The sequence below is a fragment of the Lutra lutra genome, chromosome 5, assembly GCF_902655055.1.
Source record: "Lutra lutra chromosome 5, mLutLut1.2, whole genome shotgun sequence".
In the NCBI taxonomy this organism is placed as follows: domain Eukaryota; kingdom Metazoa; phylum Chordata; class Mammalia; order Carnivora; family Mustelidae; genus Lutra; species Lutra lutra.
Genome location: NC_062282.1, coordinates 108,053,453 through 108,075,104, shown reverse-complemented (window position 1 = coordinate 108,075,104; position 21,652 = coordinate 108,053,453). Strand labels below are relative to the sequence as shown.

Sequence of the window (21,652 nt, the reverse complement as noted above, 5' to 3'; positions counted from 1 at the left end):
TTAAAGAATTGCTAATATACCTTTTAATTGATAAGTTCAGCTTTTTGGTTTTTTTTTATTCTTCCCATTGACCTTTGATCTGAACAAAGTGTATCATTGCTGGAGTATTCTTTTTTCTTCTTTAACTAGGTTTTCCTTTTCTCTGAAAAGTATGGGAATACATTTCTCTAGCTCCTTGATACTACTGGTTTGTGAGTTAGGAACATATGCCTATATCTCCAGCCCTACACACTTCAAATATTTATAGCTATTTACGTATACAAATCTGTATTCTTAAGGGTGATGCTGGAGATAATTAACACAGAATCATGGAGTTTTGTTTTTGGTTTTGTTTTGTTTTGTTCATTTTTCTAAGGGACTTTAGGGATTATCCAGTCCAAGTCCCTCGTTTTATGGTTGAGAAAATTAAAGCCCTGGAAGCTTTTCTAGCCCAGGGCCCCTCTGCTAATTAGGTATTGCAAAACTAGAACCCAGGCCTTGACTCCCAGCCAAATATTCTTTTCACACACATTATAAATATCTTTTTCAGGGTGAAGGCTTTTTCCAGTTAAAATATTGATTCACCATCATGATACCTTCAGGCAAATATTTTAATGCTCAAACTATTTAAAAAAAAAAAATTCCCCCCCAAATATAAAGAGTATTTCCTAGCCAAAAATTCTTTTGAAGAACCTGGTTTTTCCAAGCTATTAATGAAGAGTATGACATGTCTGTCAGTGGATACACTTTATATTACCAGCTGGTAACCTCTTAGATTAATATTTTACCGTTAAAGAATTTAAACTAGTTTTAATATCTTGAATTATACTTGAAAGGAAATTGGCTTCTGAATGGTGAAGTACAAATATTAGTTGAATATTCTCAGTTGCTAATATGCAAACTCTTGTGGGTTCAGTTGTTGTGTCTATACCTCAAGAAGTAGGCAAGTGAGGACCTATGTGATTAACTGGGTAACTTAAGGTAATGATCAATCTGGATAGTAACAGCTTATGTTGTAACAGCACTAATCTGATATCAACAGTGCTTTACCACATAGCAGTCTCTGTATTTTAGATAAAGGTAGTAGGTTTTTATTCCAGTTAACTAGATTTTTGTCATTTTTCCTTTAATTGGATTGATACAGATATGAATTTATAAGTGGTTTTCTTTTCTTTTTTTTTTTTTCTGCCAAAACCACATAAATTTGAACTTGGAGAAGGGCATAAAAGAGGAAATAAGTGAACTAAAGAGAGAATCTTTTTCTCTCCCAATCTTCCTCTACAGAGGTCTGTAGCTTCCCAGCAACCACATGCTCTGCCTCTCCTGCCCAGTAGTCCCTGGAGGGTGCCTCACAGTCAGATAGGAGAGTATGACAATCCCATTAAAGTATGTTTATTCACAGTACAATCAACTAGAGAAAATTTCTCTTTTCAGATAGTCCATTATATTAATACTGAAAACATCATTTTACATTCAGAGGAATATGCAAATCTCAAATGTTCTATTTCAGATAAGGTCCATCTCAATGTTTATCTCAGCATTTGGTATTTAATAATATTTTTAACATAATTTCTACCTCGGATTCCATTTCAAAGTGAATTTTTTTTGGGGGGGATCGAATGTCTTTATTAAAGAAATGAGTAAATGGCAGCACAAATCAGCAGCAATAATTTTGGAAGGAATGAGGGGACAAGGTGTAGGATCATAAATGTGATTATTTCATGGTCTCAAGGTAGCTGAAGAACTGTGCCTGAGGCCCACTGATCGGTATTACACATTGCAGATGCAAGGCAAGACTAAAACACTAAAGGCCAAACCCTATGCCTTTCAGAAACAGAATCAAATCCTTACAGATTATCACAGTAGTCAGTAAGATTGCATCTTAAGAATTGAAATTGGAGTCATTTTCCTCAGAGTTTTCAGTTAGGAGCAAAGTTACAAAGTGAGTAGGCTTAAAGGAGGAACACCCTTTTGAGAATGTAGTTATTTCTGAAATGATTCCCCTATTTTAATTTTCCATGATGTATTACTTCCTTTTGTTTTATACTTTTAACTATCCCCAATTTCTCTGAGAAAACATATAATACAATGAGCAGGATCAAATAGCAAGAGACTTATCACCTTAGCCATCTAGAAATCCTACCGTCTTATCGCAGATAATCTCAAATTAAAACTTTTAAGGTTTTCATCAACAGTGGAAGAAAGATTTATGTTTACTGATTTGGAGCAGTAAATTAGGTGTAATCAATCTCTAAAGCTGATTAAAATGAAGTAAAAAAAAATCCACCCTCCATTTTGTACCACTGTACTACTCTCTGGTGCCCCCACCAGGCCTGTTTTCTGGAATTAGTTGGGGCCATGGTGGTGGTGGTGGTGGTGGTGGTGGTGGTGGAAATCCCTGTGATCCAATACTCCATTGCTCAAACCCTTTTCTTTGTGGCTTAAGGGCTTTTGAGAGAAACTGATAAAATAGATAAATAAATAGATAAATAAATAAATAAATACAACACAACTCTGGCAGATTAATCAGCACCACCTCAACACAACAGAGGGGAGAGAGCAAGATTAATAGGAGGAAAGGGTGGAAAGGAAGGGGCTTGAAAGGGAAGACAGTGACAGCAGGTGCTGGGAAAGAGAAGTGTTGGGCTTAAAGCAAGTCCAATTCAAAGGAGTGGATGCTAGCAATGGGAGCTCTCCAGAAGTTGAAGGTGCTGTTCAAGGAGGGAATCGCCTTCGGAGTTTTTCTCCTGTTCTCCAGTTGCTTGCCCGGTCATTTTGCCAGCGCTGCTGTCTTTGATCTTGTAGATGGATGTATCTGACAGACCCAGGCCTTCCAGCTCCGACAGATCCAGTTCTGGAATGGGCATCCTCCAGAAAAGAAAAGAGCTGTACTGGCTACTCACAGGATCCCTCATAACTTCCTGTTATCAGTGAATTACTAGTGTGTTCCAAAGATGGAAGGAGTACCTCGGCGGGAGGGCTCCGGCGCCTGCTCTGGGTTGGCTGGCTCCGGGGGTCGGGGGTGCTCCTATTAGTTTTGCCCCGCAAGGCCTGGCGCGCAAAGGGGACGTGCTACTGCGGACTGCGCAGCTCCGCGGTCCGGCTCAGGAGAAAGCCCCCGCGTAGTCTCCATGTCCCCAGTCCGTGCAGCAGGGGCGGCGGCCCTCAAAGTGAATTTTATAGATAGGAATTATTAGTAACCTATTTTTATTTCTCTCATGTTTCAAAAACTAAATTGTTACACTGATTAATAAGCGTCTCATAAAACATCACTTTGTAAAATGAAGACAAACATCCCAAGACCGATGATACAATATATAATTACCAATTTTTTTAAATGAGTTCAGAATTTAAAAGGCAGTTATGAAATCAGGTGATTAAAAATAAAGCCGAGTGTGAATATTGGGATAAGCTTCTAGTTGGCAGTATAGTTAATTAATTCTGTTTGAAGTAGAGTCTAGAAAGGGTAAAAGAGAAACAATTTTGATCAAATACATGAAAATAAAACATTCTTTAAGTGTTAAAATTGGAAAACCCACTGAAGTTTTATCAGTTGGAGGTGACAGTATTACCTGGATAATCTAGTGTGTCTGTCCATTTAAAATGATCTCCTGATTAACATAAAGATTAACACGTAAAAACATGTAATAATGGTCTAACATGAGAACACAGAAAGCAAAAAACTGAATTGCTTGTTTAACTCTAAAGTTCCTCTTGTTGGTTTGTCAGATCTTCCAAAAAATATTATAGAAACAGTCCATTCAACATAAATTTGTTAGGATTTTATTTTTCAGATGCTACTTTTTAAAGATAACCATGTTTTCAAAATGTAGCAAAGAACTGCATGCTCATTTTCTAAAATGTTTCTAGAAAATATGTTATGATTATAGAATTTAATTATGTGAAGTACTATAGATTTAGCTTACCCACACTTCTATTAAATTGATCTTTAATTTATATTACTTCACTCTTAATATTTTACTTTATGATATTCAACCATTTAGAGTTGATAATTTACTTAATGTTACATGTAAGGAGTAATCTTAAGTTTAAGTAAATTATACAGTGTGACATAATTAAACAAAATTATATAATTTTTCTGTAAAAATGGAATTCTGAATAACATTAGGAATATACTTTGAAAAGTTTGATGCCTGAATCTGAGTGACCAAAAATATTCTTCCACTCAACATTGGATAATAATTGAAATGTTATTTTTAGGATATTTTTCAGATGTTTTTCGATCTGACAGAGTCAGCACATTTTAGCAGAATCTGATTTATCTAACAAGATAAATTGACTTGAATTTTAATGTAAGACCAATTGTTTTTCTTTTGTTAAAAGTACACAGCTCATAACCTGCTAGGCTCAAAATACACAAAGAAATTTCAACTTTAAAATTTATAATCAATTTTGAATTATAACAGACATTTGAAAAAGGAAAGCCAAAGCTCTTTTCACCATAAAAAACCTATGGAAGAGAAATTTCTTTGCCATTTTAAACAAGTATGAAAGAAAAAGTGAAGAAATTCTGCAACTTTAAAATTATTAGAGGAAATTAATAACCAAACTGAATAATTGAGTCCAAATTATATGTTCAGAACCCAGTTTATATAATGACGTGGCCAATAAGCTTCTTCCTGAAGTCTTTGCTGAGATTCAGGTGCTTAAATTCCTTAACTTTTTTTTTTTTTTTTGCCATTTAAATGTCATTATCTTAATAATAACTAACATTTTTTAAAAATTTGCTTTAGTTACTTTAGTCATCTTTGATGTTTTTATGTTCTTTTTGGAAAAAGTTCCGGATATTCCACAAAATAAAAAATTGGATTGTGTTTTTTCTTTTTTTTTTTTTAAAGATTTTATTTATTTATTTTACAGATAGAGATCACAAGTAGGCAGAGAGGCAGGCAGAGAGAGAGAGAGGAGGAAGCAGGCTCCCTGCTGAGCAGAGAGCCCGATGTGGGGCTCGATCCCAGGACCCTGGGACCATGACCCAAGCCGAAGGCAGAGGCTTTAACCCACCGAGCCACCCAGGCGCCCCAGGATTGTGTTTTTTCTTAAAAGCGTTTATTCTCCTGAAAGAAACCACATGGGGAAATAAGTTGATTTATGTTTTGTATAATTCAAAAAGTCTTTAAAACAGTTTATTTTCAGATCCGTATTTTACATTGTGCTGTTTTTTTTGTTTTGTCTGTTTATTTATTTGTTCTATTTCAATAGCCTTTTATGTCACCTCGGTACCCTGGAGGTCCAAGGCCCCCGTTGAGAATACCTAACCAGGTAAGATTCGTGCGCTGCTTACGTCTGGGGGTTTTGTTGTTGTTGCTTTTAAGAATCAGTAAAGATTTTTAAAATGTCATGAATATTTTTTCCTAGAAAAATACTAAATTATCCTTTCTCCATCCCATTGAGTATTACTTCTGGTAATATGTAATCTCCTTCAAGGACTGGCAAACTACTGTCCATATGTTGGATGACTGTTTTTGTAAATAAAATTTGATTGGAAAACAGCAACACTCATTCATTTACATATTGTCTGTGACTTCTTTTACACTGCAGTAGATTTGAGTGGTCATGGGAGACCATATGTAGCCTGCAACCCTCAGATACTTACTATGTGGATCTTTACAGAAAGAAAGTTTGCTGAGCCTTGAAGTCTACTGTATACTTTGAACCTAATTATGTATGTGTGTGTGTATATAAATATATAAATATATAAATATATATATAATTTTGGGAAATGCTCAGTACTGTTATTTAAAAGAGAGCGATAAAATTTTTTCTGAACATACTTTGCTTTATTTTTATAGAATATAGTTTCAATATCGTGGTTATAATACTCATATCAGTTTTGCCCAATTATAATGATATACTGAGAATATAATTAGCTGCTTCTAGAAGGGTTAGATCTATTAATAAATAAGTCATTAGCAATAGATCTTCCAATTTTTTTTACCTACTCGAGCTCTGAGATTTCATAAGCTTTTATTCTCACATAGTATTTTTTCTCAAAGCCTGAAATATTTATTTGCTAAAGACAATAAAGCACAATTTTTGCTTCCAAGGAGTTTATAATTTAGTTTTCAGATATAACACAAGAAGAAATTAAATGCTTAATTTTGTGGCATATTTATGTAGAGTGATTGTTTTGTTACTTTCTTTAATTCTGTTATTGTATGCCTCAGCATTTTCCAGGATCTAAAGTAAGCCCTGTTATTCCAGTAAATATTTTCTCATTCTTACTGTCTTTATATCTAAACTTCCTTCCTGGCCAAAACTGCAACAAGAAAGTTGAGCTTCCTAGCATATTTGATAGCAACAGAGTTCTGCTTCTCCTCTCCTAACTCTTGCTGAAATTATGCAGTGTCCTTGAAGTGTCTCAGTTTGCTGGTGTTCTCTGCTTCTCGTGCACAGCAAGGAATGCCGGCACCCACGTCTGCTCCCAGGGCTTTAAACAGGCAGCAGTGCCGGATCCTCTCATGGTTATAGTCCTGGGAGTCCTCATATTAGCAGCTGGAGGAGCTTTTCCCTTCAGACTGAATCTGCATTCAGTACACAGGGCCAGAGAAACATGGCATGAAATAGAAAAAGGGAGTGTACAGATGCCAAATGTTGCAACATATGGGAATTTTGTTTTCTCTGTGGGTGAACCTGTGTGTATTGACAGTCAGATCTACTTGTATAGGTGATGGAGTCTTTAGAATTTCCTTCTCAGAGATGGAAAGTTGTATCTTTCATTGGAGTCTTCATGATGTTTCAGATGCCCTATCCATAGCCTTGTATGTTATGTAGATCTAATAGGTTCCTGAACATCTGAATTAGGGAAATGTGAATTTCTTATACCAGTATGTTACTAAAATTTTTTGACTCCATGTATTTCATATCGATGATGACAATCTGATGGGATTATTGGAACTGCATTTTGTGTTGTTGAAATGCCTGCCATGTGTAACGCACAATGCTGGGTTCCATATCTACCGAGACTCCTAAATTGGAAAACACACTTTGTGGAAGAGGAACGGGTTGTGGTAAATGTAGATTGTTTGAAACTTTTTTTAAGAGCAAGTACATGATGTCTTTAGATTTTTTTAAAGAGGCAATTAAAATTTTAAAGTAATAAAGAATTGTGATTCGGGCTCTTTTTCTTCAAGAATTTTAAACAGCGTTTATCTAAGTGTATTTTAAAATAATTATACTCTTGTCCAAGTGGTTCTTTTGTCCACTCATCCCCACACACACATTTACATAGTTAAGCTTCATTAATTCAAGCATCTGTCTTTCAAATCTGTAATAATTTACATTTATACTATTTTTAAAAAGAATTTTCTGAGCAAATTAATTGTGTTAATAGTGTAAACATATTGTTTTAGGAAATGTTTAACCTTTTCAAGAGCATGACATTTTCAAGCAACAGAATGTTTCTTCAGTTTCATTATGTAGTCATTAAAGTAGAATTGGAAAAACTACTTTTGATGGTTAATTGGAATGTTGCATATAAAAACAATACAAATATGTTAAGTACTTTTTTTGTTTCATCTTCATTTAGAATGATCATAACCTAATTAAAATTTGTTTTTCTGATAGATTCTATCTAAGAAGATAGAGTGAAATACTCTCCAATGGTGTTGACTAATCATTTTGAATATGTAAAAGACTTTCCTTTAATAAACAGATTTTTCAGAATTTGTAACTTCTAGTGATTAGACTGTAGATTTTAAGTTCTCCTGAGATGGTTTTTATGGTTCTAGACTAAATTCACAATGCTTTATACTAGATGTATATTTTATAGGACTGGGTATTTGGAAGATGTTATAATATACTCTACCAAAAAAAAAAAAATATATATATATATATAGGAAGGGGTAATGGTCTCTAAAATATGGAAGAAAAGTAGAATTACAAAAATATACAGTAGTGCAAAGAAATAAATACATATAAAAACATATGCAACATAGAAGTTAAGTCCAAAAAATATATTTGACTATACAATTTTACACTGAAATTGGCTCAGCTGTCAGAATAGGTAATTGGTGTGCAGCATCTAGAACCTGGAGTAGAACAAGCCTTTACCCTTCTCTTAGATAAAAAGTTGAATCAGAAAAGTTCACAATGTTTATTCAACACTATGCTGAGGAAACTAAAGCAGACAGAAATACAGAGACTGTTAATGAGTTACACCAAGAATAAACTATGGATTTATTGAAACTATGGATTTATTGAATCCATAGAATTTTTAGTTTATCCTTTATTTCTGACCATTCCTGAAACTCTGTAAACAGGTATGTGACATGATTAATGCTGTTGACCATTTTATATTCTAAAGCTTATACTGGTATTCTAAAAACATACTGCATTTGACCGTTCTACTGAAAGTCTCAAAGATATTTCTCCAATAGTAGATGAGTAGTTAAATACATGATGACATATCCAAATGGTGAGATAATATGCAGCTACTAAAAGGCATGTTATAGAATTAAATTTTTGATAGAATAAAATGTTTATGATCTATTACCAGCTGTGAAGAAGTCACAAAGCCCATGTAGTATATCACCTCTTCTATATCACTATATGAACTCAGATAGTTTCCCCAGCTCACCACACACACATACACTCATTTGTCAACGACTGTAAGGACTATGTCCTTTATTTCTGGATAATAGAATTATGAATGATTTCTTTTTTATTTCTGCATTTTAAAATTTGCATTAAACAAATATTTCATTTGGGATTAGAAGAAGATATTATTAGTTAAGTATATAATAAATAAGAGTACAGATATTTTATTCTTCTGGTTACTCAGTATATAAGATTATCCTTCATTAATGTTGAATATGTAGTTCTTACATGATAAAATGAAAAACATAATGGATGCTAAAGATAGGCAAATCTTAAAAAAGATTTTCTTCATTACTTTTCACATAGGGAAAATACCAATAGGCATTTGAGCAGAAAAAAGTTGTTGGGATATTTACTCATACACCGAAAATAAGTTTACATATTCCTATAACAAGTTACCTATATTTTAAAGTACACTTCATGTTCTCCTTTCAGAATAAATGCCATTTAGCATGTCCTTTCCCAGTAATTTTGTCTTGATAAAATTTTCCACATGTGGAATTTTACTCTTATTTAATGATATCACTGTAAGAACTAAGAACTCAACTGCATATAGAGAAGTATGTTCTACATTGAATCAATAATAGGAGTCTTATAGCTGAAGTTTTAAGGATGACTATAGTAAATCTCTAGCTTTAAAAATTAAATGTTGCACCTATCTAATATAAATCAGTGATTAATAATGAAAGCATATAGTAATTTTTTTGGCCAGTTCAAAATAACCCTTTCTGTCATTGAGATCTTCTTATTTCTTTATTATTGTGATAATTACACTACTAATATATTTAAATGATTATTTGAAAAATTAAAAAACATTATTTTCTTATGACTTTGAATTATGAGTGTATCCTGGGATATATTACCTTTACAATTTCTACCTTTGTAGAACATAGGAAATTCACAAACTCAAAATGTCTGGCACAAAAGAAACTCATTCTCCTTCCCAAACCAAGAAAACTGAACATAGTAAATGCTGTACAATCATGCTTAAGTTATGTGTGTAGAGTTTTTTGGTACAATGTTTACTTCTTCTGCCAAAACATATCTTTTTAATTTTTTTATTAACATACAATGTGTTATTAGTGCCAAAACGTATCTTATTATCTTAAAACATTTTTATCACAGATATTCCCTTTTTGGATATAAGTCAAAAAAAGTCCATTGCTATGTATTTGTTTGGAAACTTCATTGGGCTATACAAAATCTGTCTCAAAAATATTCAGTCATTCAACAAATATTTGTTGAGTTTTACTGTGTGTTAGGCACCATTCTACTTATAGGCACACATCAACAAACTAATGAGAACCTCTTTTCTTGTGGAGTTATTCTAATTCACCACTACCAAATAGAACATTTTTTTAAAACTTCGTTAATTTAATTTTTTTAAGATTTTATTTATTTATTTGAGAGAACTAGAGAGAGAGCACAAGTAGGCAGAGCAGCAGAAGGAGAGGGAGAAGCAGGCTCCGCTGAGCAGGGAGCCAGATGCAGGGCTCGATCCAAGGACCCTGGGATCACAACCCAAGCCAAAGGCAGCTGCTTAACCGACTGAGCCACCCAGGTGCCCCTAACTTTATTAATTTTAATTTAAATGCGTGCATGGGGCAGAGGACTAGTATATTGGATGGTGTACTTGCAGTAGTTGAGAGATAGACAAAAGAGAAATAAAGTAAATATATGTCAAATGGTGAGTTGTGCTTTGAAGACAAATGTTTTCTGAAACTGACTGTAACATTTCTGTATTTTAATATCTTTTCTATGGATAGTGCCCTTTTGCAGGAAAAAATGAGTGTGGTATTGTTGAAAGGACCTCATTTTTGTCAAGCATCTTATTAGCATGCTGGTCCAAATACCAGCAATGTCCAGCAATGCATGACTTTGAACAAGTGACTTAACTTTTCTGGGCCTTGATTTTCCTACCAGTAAAATGAGAATGGACTCAAGTATTTCTAAAATCCTTTCTACTTTTAAACTTTAATTAGATGATTCTACTTCACTTCATATAATTGAGGGGACCCATCCAAAATATTGGTAGGTCGAAATTACTAACTGAATTATATCATAAAAGCATTGATAAATTCACTATTTTTTCCATCATCGGTGAGCATTTAGTCTCTCTGAGGAGAAAACATAGATATTGGTATTCAAGGAAATATATACCAGAATCTTAAGTTCCTAGAAGGGCTTACCACTGGAATCACATCATTTGTGAACTAATTTTTTTAAGAAGCAAGGCATTTCTCCACTTGTTTCTGTTTAAATGAAATTTCATATTATTTCATTTATTTTAAATCCTAGGAGTTAAGGCCTATATTTAGAACTTTGAAATATTTGACCTGATTTGAAGCCTTGGCTCTGCTTCTTACCAGTCGTATAACCATCAACAAATTAATAAATTTATGAACAGTAGTCCCCCCTTATATATGGAGGACATATTCCAAGACCTCCAGTGAATGCCTGAAAACCACAGATAGTACCTGATTCTATATATGCCATATTTTTTCCTATGCATACATATTTATGCTAAGGTTTAATTTATAAATTAGGTAGAGTAAGAGATTAACAATAATAATTAATAAAAAATAGAACAATTAAAACAATAAACTGTAAAAATTATGTGACCGCAGCTCTCTCTATTTCTCTTCCAAAATATCTTATTGTACTGTGCTCACTTTTCTTATTATGATGATCTCAAATGATCACATGCCTATGTGATGAGATGACGTGATGTGAATGACGTAGATGTTGTGACAAAGCTTTAGGCTGCTATTGACCTGACAATACATCAGAAGAGGGATCATATGTTTCAGGACTGAGGTATACAGAAAGTGAAACTCCAGATAAGGGAAAACTACTGTATTAAAACTGGATTCATCAGGAATAATTAAAAATAATAACTTAAAAATAATAATTTCATGGGATTAATTTCATGGGATTGTTGTAAGCATTGAATGAAATAATAAATTTAAGGAGACACAAGTGTATGTTACTATTGATATTATGTTTGTTATTATTAACTGCCCTCATCATTAGTGTTATTTTCTCTATCAAGTGAAGATGTTTTGTAGAACAGAGAATGTATATCAAAATTTGTGACAAGTCTGAATGCAATGTGATTAGCATATTAAAAATATGAAAATATCAACCCACAAGATGTATAAATTATTTTTCCTGATGTTAAATTTTTAAGGGATAATGATGATTATGGCCTTGTTAGTGGGCAAAACAATCAAACAATCATCTGGTAATCCCAGGACTGAAAAAAATCTTTTAAAAGTTAGAGTTCTGACCTACCAAAAGACAAACACTGATGACTGAAGAGTTAGATTTAGAAAAAAGACAGTCTTTTTGAAAGACAACCTGATATTGATCATAATTTCTATGAGATTATGCTGTATTTTTAAGTGATGAATAGAAACTAAAAGACTTACCAACTATTCTGATATTCTAAGATAAACAGGAGAAAATAAAAGTTTGAAGAAAATGGTTTCCAGGGATAAAACATGACGCCCTTAGTGAGAGTTAGAAATTCAGATTCTAAGTCCAGAGTATAAAACTTCAACCACTTGGAGACCTAAAAAAGTAAGAAATCCAGACTCACAGTTGAAGATAATGCTAATTAGTCATGTAATTTCAGTTCTCCTAATTCAATTTTTATATAACTTTTGATAGTGTTGACTACTTCTTGCTTCTTAAAACCCTCTATTATAAAGTGTTGGTCTTGGTCCACTTTCTAATTTCATTCCTATTCAGTTTCATTTTCCTTTCCTACATCTCCTTGGTATTTTTAAAGAACTGTATTTTTGTGGGGCACCTGGGTGGCTCAGTCCAGTAAGCATCTGACTCAGTTTCTGCTCAGATCATGATCTCCGAGTTATGAGATTGAGCCCCACATGAAGCTCCACATTCAGTGTGAAGTCTGCTTGAGGTTCTTTCCTCCTCCCTCTTCCTCCCCCTCTACTCCAACCCTGCTCATGTTCTCTCTCTCTCTCTCTCAAGTAAATAAATAAAAACATTTTTAAGAAGGATTATATCTTTTATCTTTTTTCTTTGAAGTCAATTTCATCCTTAGGACTTTATCACTGATGATTCCTAAAATTGCCCAACCTAAATTTTATTTCTTTTATGTCTTCAATAAATATTTCTCTGAGCCAACAGGCAAGATAGGTTCTATACCCCTTCAGAGTTTACAGTCTATTGGAGATGCAGAGAGGAAAACAAGCCATGATTGTATTTAAGTTCTATGAAAATGAGGTATAAAATCCTATAAAAGCACATAAACAACCCTTACCTCCCCGGCATATTAGGATGTTCAGGAAGGAAGGAGTCATCCAGAGTTGGCAGAAAAAAGAAAGGGTTGTTGTGGTTGGGAGACCTGTTATATTTAGCAAATAAATACACTGAGCAAAAAAGTAAAAGATATTGAAGACAATGGAAGTCAGGTTTCTCACTGTAGGAGAAAGTATTTACAAATATAAAAAGAAGAAGGTTAAAAATAATCCTGAGGTTTTACTTTGGAATTTGACCTGTTGACTTGGTGCTGGGAAATAGGAATTTATGGCATGGGTATGTACCCTCCTCAGGGTACACACAGATATACAGTTATACAGTTAGTCATAGATGTATATGTGTGTACATTCACAGATTTTTATTATTATTATTATTTATTTATTTATTTTTTAGTGCAGCATCTACTGAGAGGGCCAAAAAGCAGTGTACCAAGTTAAAATGAGCACTCTGAGAGCTCAGATCTTGATGTCTAAATGTTGTCCTTCACTAGAGGGAATCAGGGCTCTGGGCCCTTTGGAGTAAGGTCTGTTTTCAGAGCCAGGCTAGAAAAAAATATGAGGTGAACTTGGAACATCTTGTCCAAGGAAGAAAATACTCAAAATATGATGGAGACGTGTTGAAAGTCCATAAGGACTTGAAGAGCCTCCTGCTGGCCAAATCATGAATATTTGAATACTAAAATAAATGATAATAATAGATTACAACCTATTGATTGGAATAGGAAGGAAGGGTGGACAAAAAGTTGTTCCTTAGAGTGGAATGCCAACTAAACCACATAAAATGATAGACAAGGAATATCTCCATTTGGCAACTATCCTAGTGCTTAGGAGTTGTCAGTGGATGCTGGTGGGTAGATAATTGACTGGTGAGGAATGGGATACTGACAATCTTGGAATAGCTCTAATACTAAAAGTAATTAATTACAGAGGGGAAAAGTAATGATCCCATGGTGTACAGACCTGATGGACACCAACACAATCAGATGAAAAAGGTTAACATCCCCTGTCATGGGACAAGTGAGCATCATGTGCCTCTGAAGTGATTCACCGAGAAGAGCACAGCATCATTTCTTCAGGAATCTTTGTAAGAAAATAGGACCTGAGTTGGGGTCATGAAAAAACATCAGAAGATCATCCTGTAGAATTGAAGACCCAGATTCTAAAACTGCTGAGGACATGACAGGGAAAGACTAAGGAATAATTCCTGCTTGGAGAAGGGGGAAGAAATAAAATAACTAAGTGCAACATGTGTTCCGTGACATCCTCTCCACAGAAAGTAAAAGAAACATGGTGGAGACAAATGGCAAATATGGTTGAGGTCTGTGGAGTGGATGGCAGCATTGTATCAATGTGGGTTTCCTGTGTTGAAATGTTGTGTTATGGTTTTGTACAGAAATATCCTTGTTTAGAGAACTATATTCTGTACTACTCAGAGGTGATGAGGCATAATGTCTACAGCTTGCTGTCAGGTGGTTCTGAAAAAGATTGATGATAACAAGTGCATATAGAGAGAAGGAGAAGGGGTGATTCTGGGGCAGATGTGGTAAAATGTTGAGAGTTGGGCAATTAGTGTCAGAGTCTATGGGCATCCTTTGTACTGCTTGTGGAATTTTTGTAAGTTGGAAAACATATATATATATATATATATATATAGTTTAAAACAAATGGGAGAACTTATCCCAGACTGGGTTTATATGGAAGAATTTTGCTAGGAACCGATCCCTAAACTGAGATCTAAAATATGTCAACAAGAGGCACAAAAAGGTCTGTGAGTTCCTTGACATGAGATATTGTTTATTTTTGTTTACTTTTGTTTTTAATGGTTGGCATTTAGATATTGATTTAATTCACGAATTGAAAAAACTTGAGGGAAGTTTAGTTTAGAATGTTAGGGGCAGCAGCAAGAAATTACCCTGGAAAGATAAGCAGAGAATGGATCATATACTAGTGTATGTATTCAGTGTGCTTTTAAGAAAAAAATTAAAGAATTACAAAAATGGCTTGAGAAATGGCAGTTCTCTACTGTATCCCAAGTGATGATGATTAAGAAAATAGTTCTGATCTGGATATATATATTTTTTTAATTATTAAATTTCTTTTGAAATGTTTGAAATTTTTCACTAAGTAGAAAAGATTTATTCTGCTTTAAGTTAAATTAGTGAATCTTATAGAAATTTTTGCCACTTGTCAGGATTATGTTTTCATGTGAATGGATACATGTTTGGTCCAGCTCTAAGTGCTGCTCAGACAACTGTTAGAAACTTGTGATTCAGGACATATCCAGTATCACACCCTTCATAAAATAAACCCTGTCTGTTAATCATCCACCTTTTTCACTTCTGGTTCTCTTTTTTCCATTCAGCCAAATCATTTGAACTTAATTGGAGTATTATTTTTCTAAATGGCTTCTTAGGGAAAATGTAACAACAAAAAAAGTTTATTGGCCCCTTGGCATTTTAGTCCTGCTGCTATTGTAATGCCAAATGAGTAAAATAATCTGTAGAAAATAGAGAGATTACATTCAAGAAGCAAAATTCGTTATTTCAGTACCCATAGTAAGTTACTTTGAAGGAAAGGCATTGTACTTCTCAGGATGAAAGAGGACAATTTTGCCTAGATTTTTGTTTCTAGGAAGTACTTACTTTATTTACAAAATTGAGCAAGGTAGAATCTTTTTAAAACTAAGAACTTATACTAGGTATGTAGAGCTATAAAATTTATAAATTAATGTGAAAATAAGAAATCTGGTGAAATACTATATGTATTCTGTAATTATAGGAATTTTAAAGGAGAATTGCTAAAGCACTTATTTTGTAAATACTTAGAATATTTTTTTGTTTTGTTTTACTAAATATCCTAGGCACTTGGAGGTGTCCCAGGAAGTCAGCCATTACTTCCAAGTGGAATGGACCCTACTCGACAACAAGGTGACTACTTTAAATTAAAAGTGAAATTGAGGGGCGCCTGGGTGGCTCAGTGGGTTAAGCCGCTGCCTTCGGCTCAGGTCATGATCTCAGGGTCCTGGGATCGAGTCCCGCGTCGGGCTCTCTGCTCAGCGGGGAGCCTGCTTCCCTTCCTCTCTCTCTGCCTGCCTCTCTACCTACTTGTGATCTCTGTCTGTCAAATAAATAAATAAAATCTTAAAAAAAAAAAAGTGAAATTGAGGGGCGCCTGGGTGGCTCAGTGGGTTAAAAGTTAAATTGATATGCAGAGTCTCAAATAAATCTTTAATTTTTAAGGACAATTTTATTTGCATTAATCTCCCATAATTATACCAGTTGCATTTTTATAGGTAATATGGCCAAATGAGTTATATTTTCAGCTAACTCTTTTTTATTTTTTAAGATTTTATTTATTTTTTTAAGGTGGGGGGAGCAAGAGAGAACACAGGTGGGAGGCTGGGAGAGGGAGAGGGAGAAGCAGACTCCCTGCTGAGCAGGGAGCCTGACACTAGGCTCCATCCCAGGACCCTGAGATCATGATCTGAGCCGAAGGCAGACACTAAACCAACTGAGCCACCCAGGCACTCCTCAGCTAACTCTTAATTATGCATGATATGATGATGGTGATCACATAAGAAACCAAAGTATTAAATATCTAAAAATCCATGTTTTAACTAATAACTTCTAATACCTTTTATATAACTTCTAACAAGTGGGAATTAAAATGATTATTTCCTTTAGGATTTCTTCTGCCTTTTTCAGATAGTACATATGAAAGATGAGCAGGAGGAAAAGAGGATGCTAAGTAACCAATGACTTAATTAATTTAACAAAAATCAATAATCAGGACCTTCCAACAGAGCTATTTAGGTACCACAGATGTGTGCAGCTCTATTACACTATTCCGAAGTAAAAGGTGCAGATGGTATGAGAGATACATTTCAGCACAAGTAGGAAGAAAAATTCAGTCTCAATGAATGGAGAATGTGGGCAGGTAGTCATAAGAGACAGAAAAGTAGCCATGGAAGCCAAGATGAAATGAAGTCCATGACCCAGTCCCTTAGTAAGTAAGGTTTAACACCAAGCAGAAAGGAGGCTACCACCTCCTGGTTTAGCACTCATTGCTAATATCTTCATACCTTTTTTTGTTTTTTAAAGGGCATCCAAATATGGGTGGGCCAATGCAGAGAATGACTCCTCCAAGAGGAATGGTGCCCTTAGGACCACAGGTAAATAATCAACACAAAAACTAGATGCTGAGTTTTTTGCCTTCATCTTATACATAAACAAATGATATCATTCGCTGGCTTTTATTATATGCATTAGAGGCTTGATATAGCAGTTATTAGGCTCTTGAGGACATAACACCTGTGACATGTCCAAACTGATGTAACAACAAACCATATTTTAACAGGTGCTATCACATATGCCTTTAGTACATTTGAAAAACTATATTGTGTAGAAATACATTAAAGGAATTACTATAAAAAGCTATTAACTACTGTTTTGTTAACCAAGCTGAGGAAGTCTAAAAAAATTTATAGCAATTATTATAAAAGATAAGCATGGAAGTTAAATAAGTTAAATAAAACACAGTTGATATAAGATATGAAACAGAATAAACAACATAGAATATATTTCTATAAGTCTTTTAAAGAATGCCATTGATAGTTTCTTACCTGCAACCATTTCTTCATAGAATATGAAAACAATAGCTATTTAGAAATAAATATTAAATGGGTCTTAGTGAACAAGCATAATCCTATCAGTCTATATATCAGATGTTAGCTTACTTCTCTAAAAGTTTCCAAAAGTACACACTGAGATTGAATCTATCCTACCTGTTCATGACATTTTTCAAGTATGCTATTACAGGATATCGTTTATTTTTGGTAAAACATTCTTTTGTCTCTCTTGGGAAAACTAAATGAGGTAAAAATTAATTTTATCATGTTATATTTCAAAGAAACTAATCCCAAATCCAAAATTTTAAATTTCTATCTTATGGCTCAGAGATCAATGTGTCATAATGTTGATTAAAAGAGTGAATTAACTTATTTTCTTTACGCTTTCCAAGAATAGCTATATAAGTCCACTTTTAGGAACTTGTTTCACGTATCTACTTTTAAAAAATTAAATTAGTATTTTGTTCTGTGCCCAAAGGAGTCAGAGAATTAATAATCTAACACTGAGATAATATGAGTTAGATCTAAGTGTTTCTAACCAACATAAAATATATATAAATATATATACATATAACTTATTAAATAAAACATATATTTATATAACTATATTAAATAAAATATATATATAACTATATTAAAAGATGAAAGGCATTATAACCAAAATTTTCAGAGATTCCATATTACATGAAAAAAATAAAATGTTAATAGACATGACATCCTTAGAATCACAAAAAAATAATTTCTTTTATTTAGGCTCATTTACTTCTTATGTATTTTCTTAAGATCTTATAAAACTCTGATTTAGATATTTAAATTATTTTTCCCTATGTCTACTCATATTAGAGTCGATGATTTATGTGACCAACCCTCAGAAGTTATTGATAGTAATTAGAACTTATAAGATCTATAAGATAATCATTGACTGAATATATATTTTAGTCATTAATAAACTAAGCCAATTTGGCTCTACAGAACTTGAAAGATTTTTTCCCAAAAGATTTTCATAATAGATACATATTAAAATATACATAAAAATGTGATGCCTATAATTTATTTATCATTATTCATTCAGTTCATTGATTTTTAAGCTAGCTGCTCTTTAAGCTTTTGCCATCCCAAACCAATATTTTCAATACTTTTTAAAAACTAGTCTGAGTTAAGAGTCGGTTTTACAGTGTTTGAATGATATGCCAATGGTTATTTAAGCTTTATGAACACTTAGATCTCATTTGAAAATGCATAGATGGAAAGCATACTGGTCTTTATGTTTTATAAATATTTAGCTGTATGTTTATGTGTTTTGTGTTATAAGTAATTTACAATAGAAAGTAAGAAAACATGTTTCTTGTGTATAATCTCTTATTGATGAGTTTTAATACTGAAGTTTATCATGTAAGTGTAAATTCTTTCTTTATATTTTTGAACTCAAAAGATTACTTTATTTCTGCCATTTGGATTAGTACCCTTGCTATATGTTTCTTCATAATTTGAGGGCAATAAGGTGTTTTGGTTTGAATTTACCTCAGAAGCCAGAACTACCTACAACAACTTCTTTAAATCACAGCATAGAAAATGTCAAAGGTTAAAGGAACTCTACATACCATGTACTTAAATGAAAAAGGAATCATATTAATATGAATGGCAGATAAGTAAAATGTGAGGTAAAATAATTTGGATGAGGGTTTCTTACGAAATATTTACCTGTAACACCTGGTATATGAAACATATGCATTATAAACTGTGAATTTGTATAAAGGTTATCTGTGTTTCTTGAAAGATAATAAAAAAATAATTCTCATAGTAGATATTATAACCATACAGATGTTACCCAAGAACAGAATGCATCTGCTTTTTTCTAGTTGAATTATAGAAATAATCTCTGGAATATTGTTTCTAGCTTTATATACAAACATAAAACACATCTCTTTTTGATCGTAGATATTATTTCCATAATTTTTTTACCTTAAGACCAGTTTAATGGAGAAGAAAAATAATTATCTGTTGGAACAACTGAATTCCAAGAACAGAGAAATATATATATGTTCTAATGATTCTTAGATAATGTTGATTTAGGCAAATGCACATTTAGATCATAGTAAACATGTGCTTGATACTTATTACATGAATGAAGAAATAAAAGTTTGCTCCAAATCTTGGCATATTTTTCTCACCCCTTTACCTGTTTTAAATTTAATTTTGGTGGTAATATACAATTACCTACTTAATCAAGAAAAATATCTTACTTAATACCATATTTGAAGACATTTTTCTATTTGCTTTTGTAATAAGATATACTTACCTTGCCTGTGTTCTTAATGCTTGCCAGATTCCATTTGATTAACAGAAAAATTCACCAAAACTATCCAATTAGTTTTAGTTCTTCCAGAAATCTGAAGGATAAATGAGTTATATACAAATAGGAACATACCATGATTTTCAAATCAAATACCTGGGGTAGAGATATGGTGAGATGAAAATATATGATAAGCTCTCATGTAAAGAGAGAGTTAACTGATTCTGTATTTTCAAATTTCAGATAGGTAGAATTCAGCCCAGTAAGGGGAAGAACTTTCTAGAAAGTAAACTGCCCAATCATGGAAAAACTCTTTATAAACTTTCCAAGCAAAATCTGAACAGCCATTTTGTCAGGAACATTGCATTGAGAAAGAGATTAAACCAGATGGAATTGTATAGCTGCCATCCGCTTTAAAATTCAGTGATTCTAAATTAGCTTTTTCCATTCTGCCTTTGTTGATACCACTCGGAAAGCCAGTTGTTATTCTTTCTTGTCTTCCTGTTTTCTTTTGCTTCAAATTATTCACAAAATGAAAATATTTTGTAAATCTATCAAATTATGTATTGGATAATTCCTTACTCATTTCCTGTGGTACTAGAGCATTGGGTATACCAAGATGAGTAAAACAGATTCTACCTTCAAGGTACTTACTGTTCAGCAGGAGACACACATACATAAAGAAAAGCTATTATGCAGTAAAAAAAAAAAAAAATCTAGAAAAGAAATATGAATGCTCTGTCAGAGAATCAGTACATAAATAAGCATGTAATTCTGTGAGGGTTGAAGGCTCAAGGGAAGCTGATGAGAAGAGGACTCATTTAAGTTGGTCCCTTATTAATGGTGACAAGAAAGAGTTAGCAGCTACAATTTTTGATCACCAGGTATCATGCTTTTAATGCACCAAGCACTATGATAGGTGTTTTATATGATTTTATTTTATCCTCCAACAAGCTTGTAAAGGACATATCACTTTGCAGATAAGGAAATGAAGTTTGAGTCGATCATTAAGAGAAGGATTGGCCCGTGATTACACATATAGAAAGAGGGGCAGAGGAAATGGGGCGGTGGCAACAGAAGTTCAAACCAATGTCTTTCTATGTCCTGAGCTATAAAGAAAATTAATGTTTTCCTTGATAAAATGAAACAGATCTTCTAAGACCAAAAATGGAAGGAGACTTTTCTTTTGAAGCATTTCTATTATACCTTACCATCCAGATTTTGTTTCCAATGGCTAATTTTCTTCTCAGAGACTTCTTGCTAACATTGCTGGTACCACTACCATGCTTCATCCAGAGGTTAAGGGAACTAACTAATCTTCTAACTAATGACTCAGCTGTGGATAGAAACCATTCTATCCCATAGCACATACAACTGGGATGTTTAAATAAGATTTCCCTAAAGAAAAAGTAAATAAACAATGAGAAGAACATGTAACTAGCTAATTTATTTATAAACTGTGACTTACACTCTGGAGTTAACAAACTCATTGACTATTTCCTTGTCATCTTAGCACCTACTACACAGAAGGCCACGCCATGAGTTACCATGAGTGAAAAAGTGTCTTGCATGTTTCTGAACCACAAGAAATCCAGTAAGCTCTGGAGGGCATAGCTGGGAGTAGGGAAAGAAGGTAAAGATCATAGGAAATGTATACAGGAAATACAGGCTAGGGCTGACCTCTGAATACCAGCATAGAGCCATGCTGAGGATTAGGTTATTTGTGAGGCAGTGTGGGGCATCAGGGCTTTTAGGTGACATAAATAGGACTGACTTTTTGAATCATAGTTCTGGAGGCAGCATGAAGAATAGATGGGGAAGGGGAAAGGCTAAGTCAGAGAGACC

At 33.5% G+C, this 21,652-nt stretch overlaps 1 protein-coding gene and 1 pseudogene across 5 annotated transcripts in view; one reads left to right on the top strand and one right to left on the bottom strand.

Annotated features, from left to right (window-relative positions):
- SSBP2 (single stranded DNA binding protein 2) overlaps nucleotides 1–21,652 on the top strand; it is a 312,411-nt gene that overhangs the window by 245,637 nt on the left and 45,122 nt on the right. For all 5 annotated transcript variants that reach the window (XM_047730989.1, XM_047730990.1, XM_047730987.1 and 2 more), the window contains 3 exons: nucleotides 5,203–5,262; nucleotides 15,748–15,814; nucleotides 16,988–17,058. In XM_047730989.1, coding sequence (XP_047586945.1) covers nucleotides 5,203–5,262; nucleotides 15,748–15,814; nucleotides 16,988–17,058 — 198 coding nt within the window. The remainder of the gene's footprint in view (nucleotides 1–5,202; nucleotides 5,263–15,747; nucleotides 15,815–16,987; nucleotides 17,059–21,652) is intronic.
- On the bottom strand, nucleotides 1,984–2,999 carry LOC125100652 (protein AF1q-like; annotated as a pseudogene).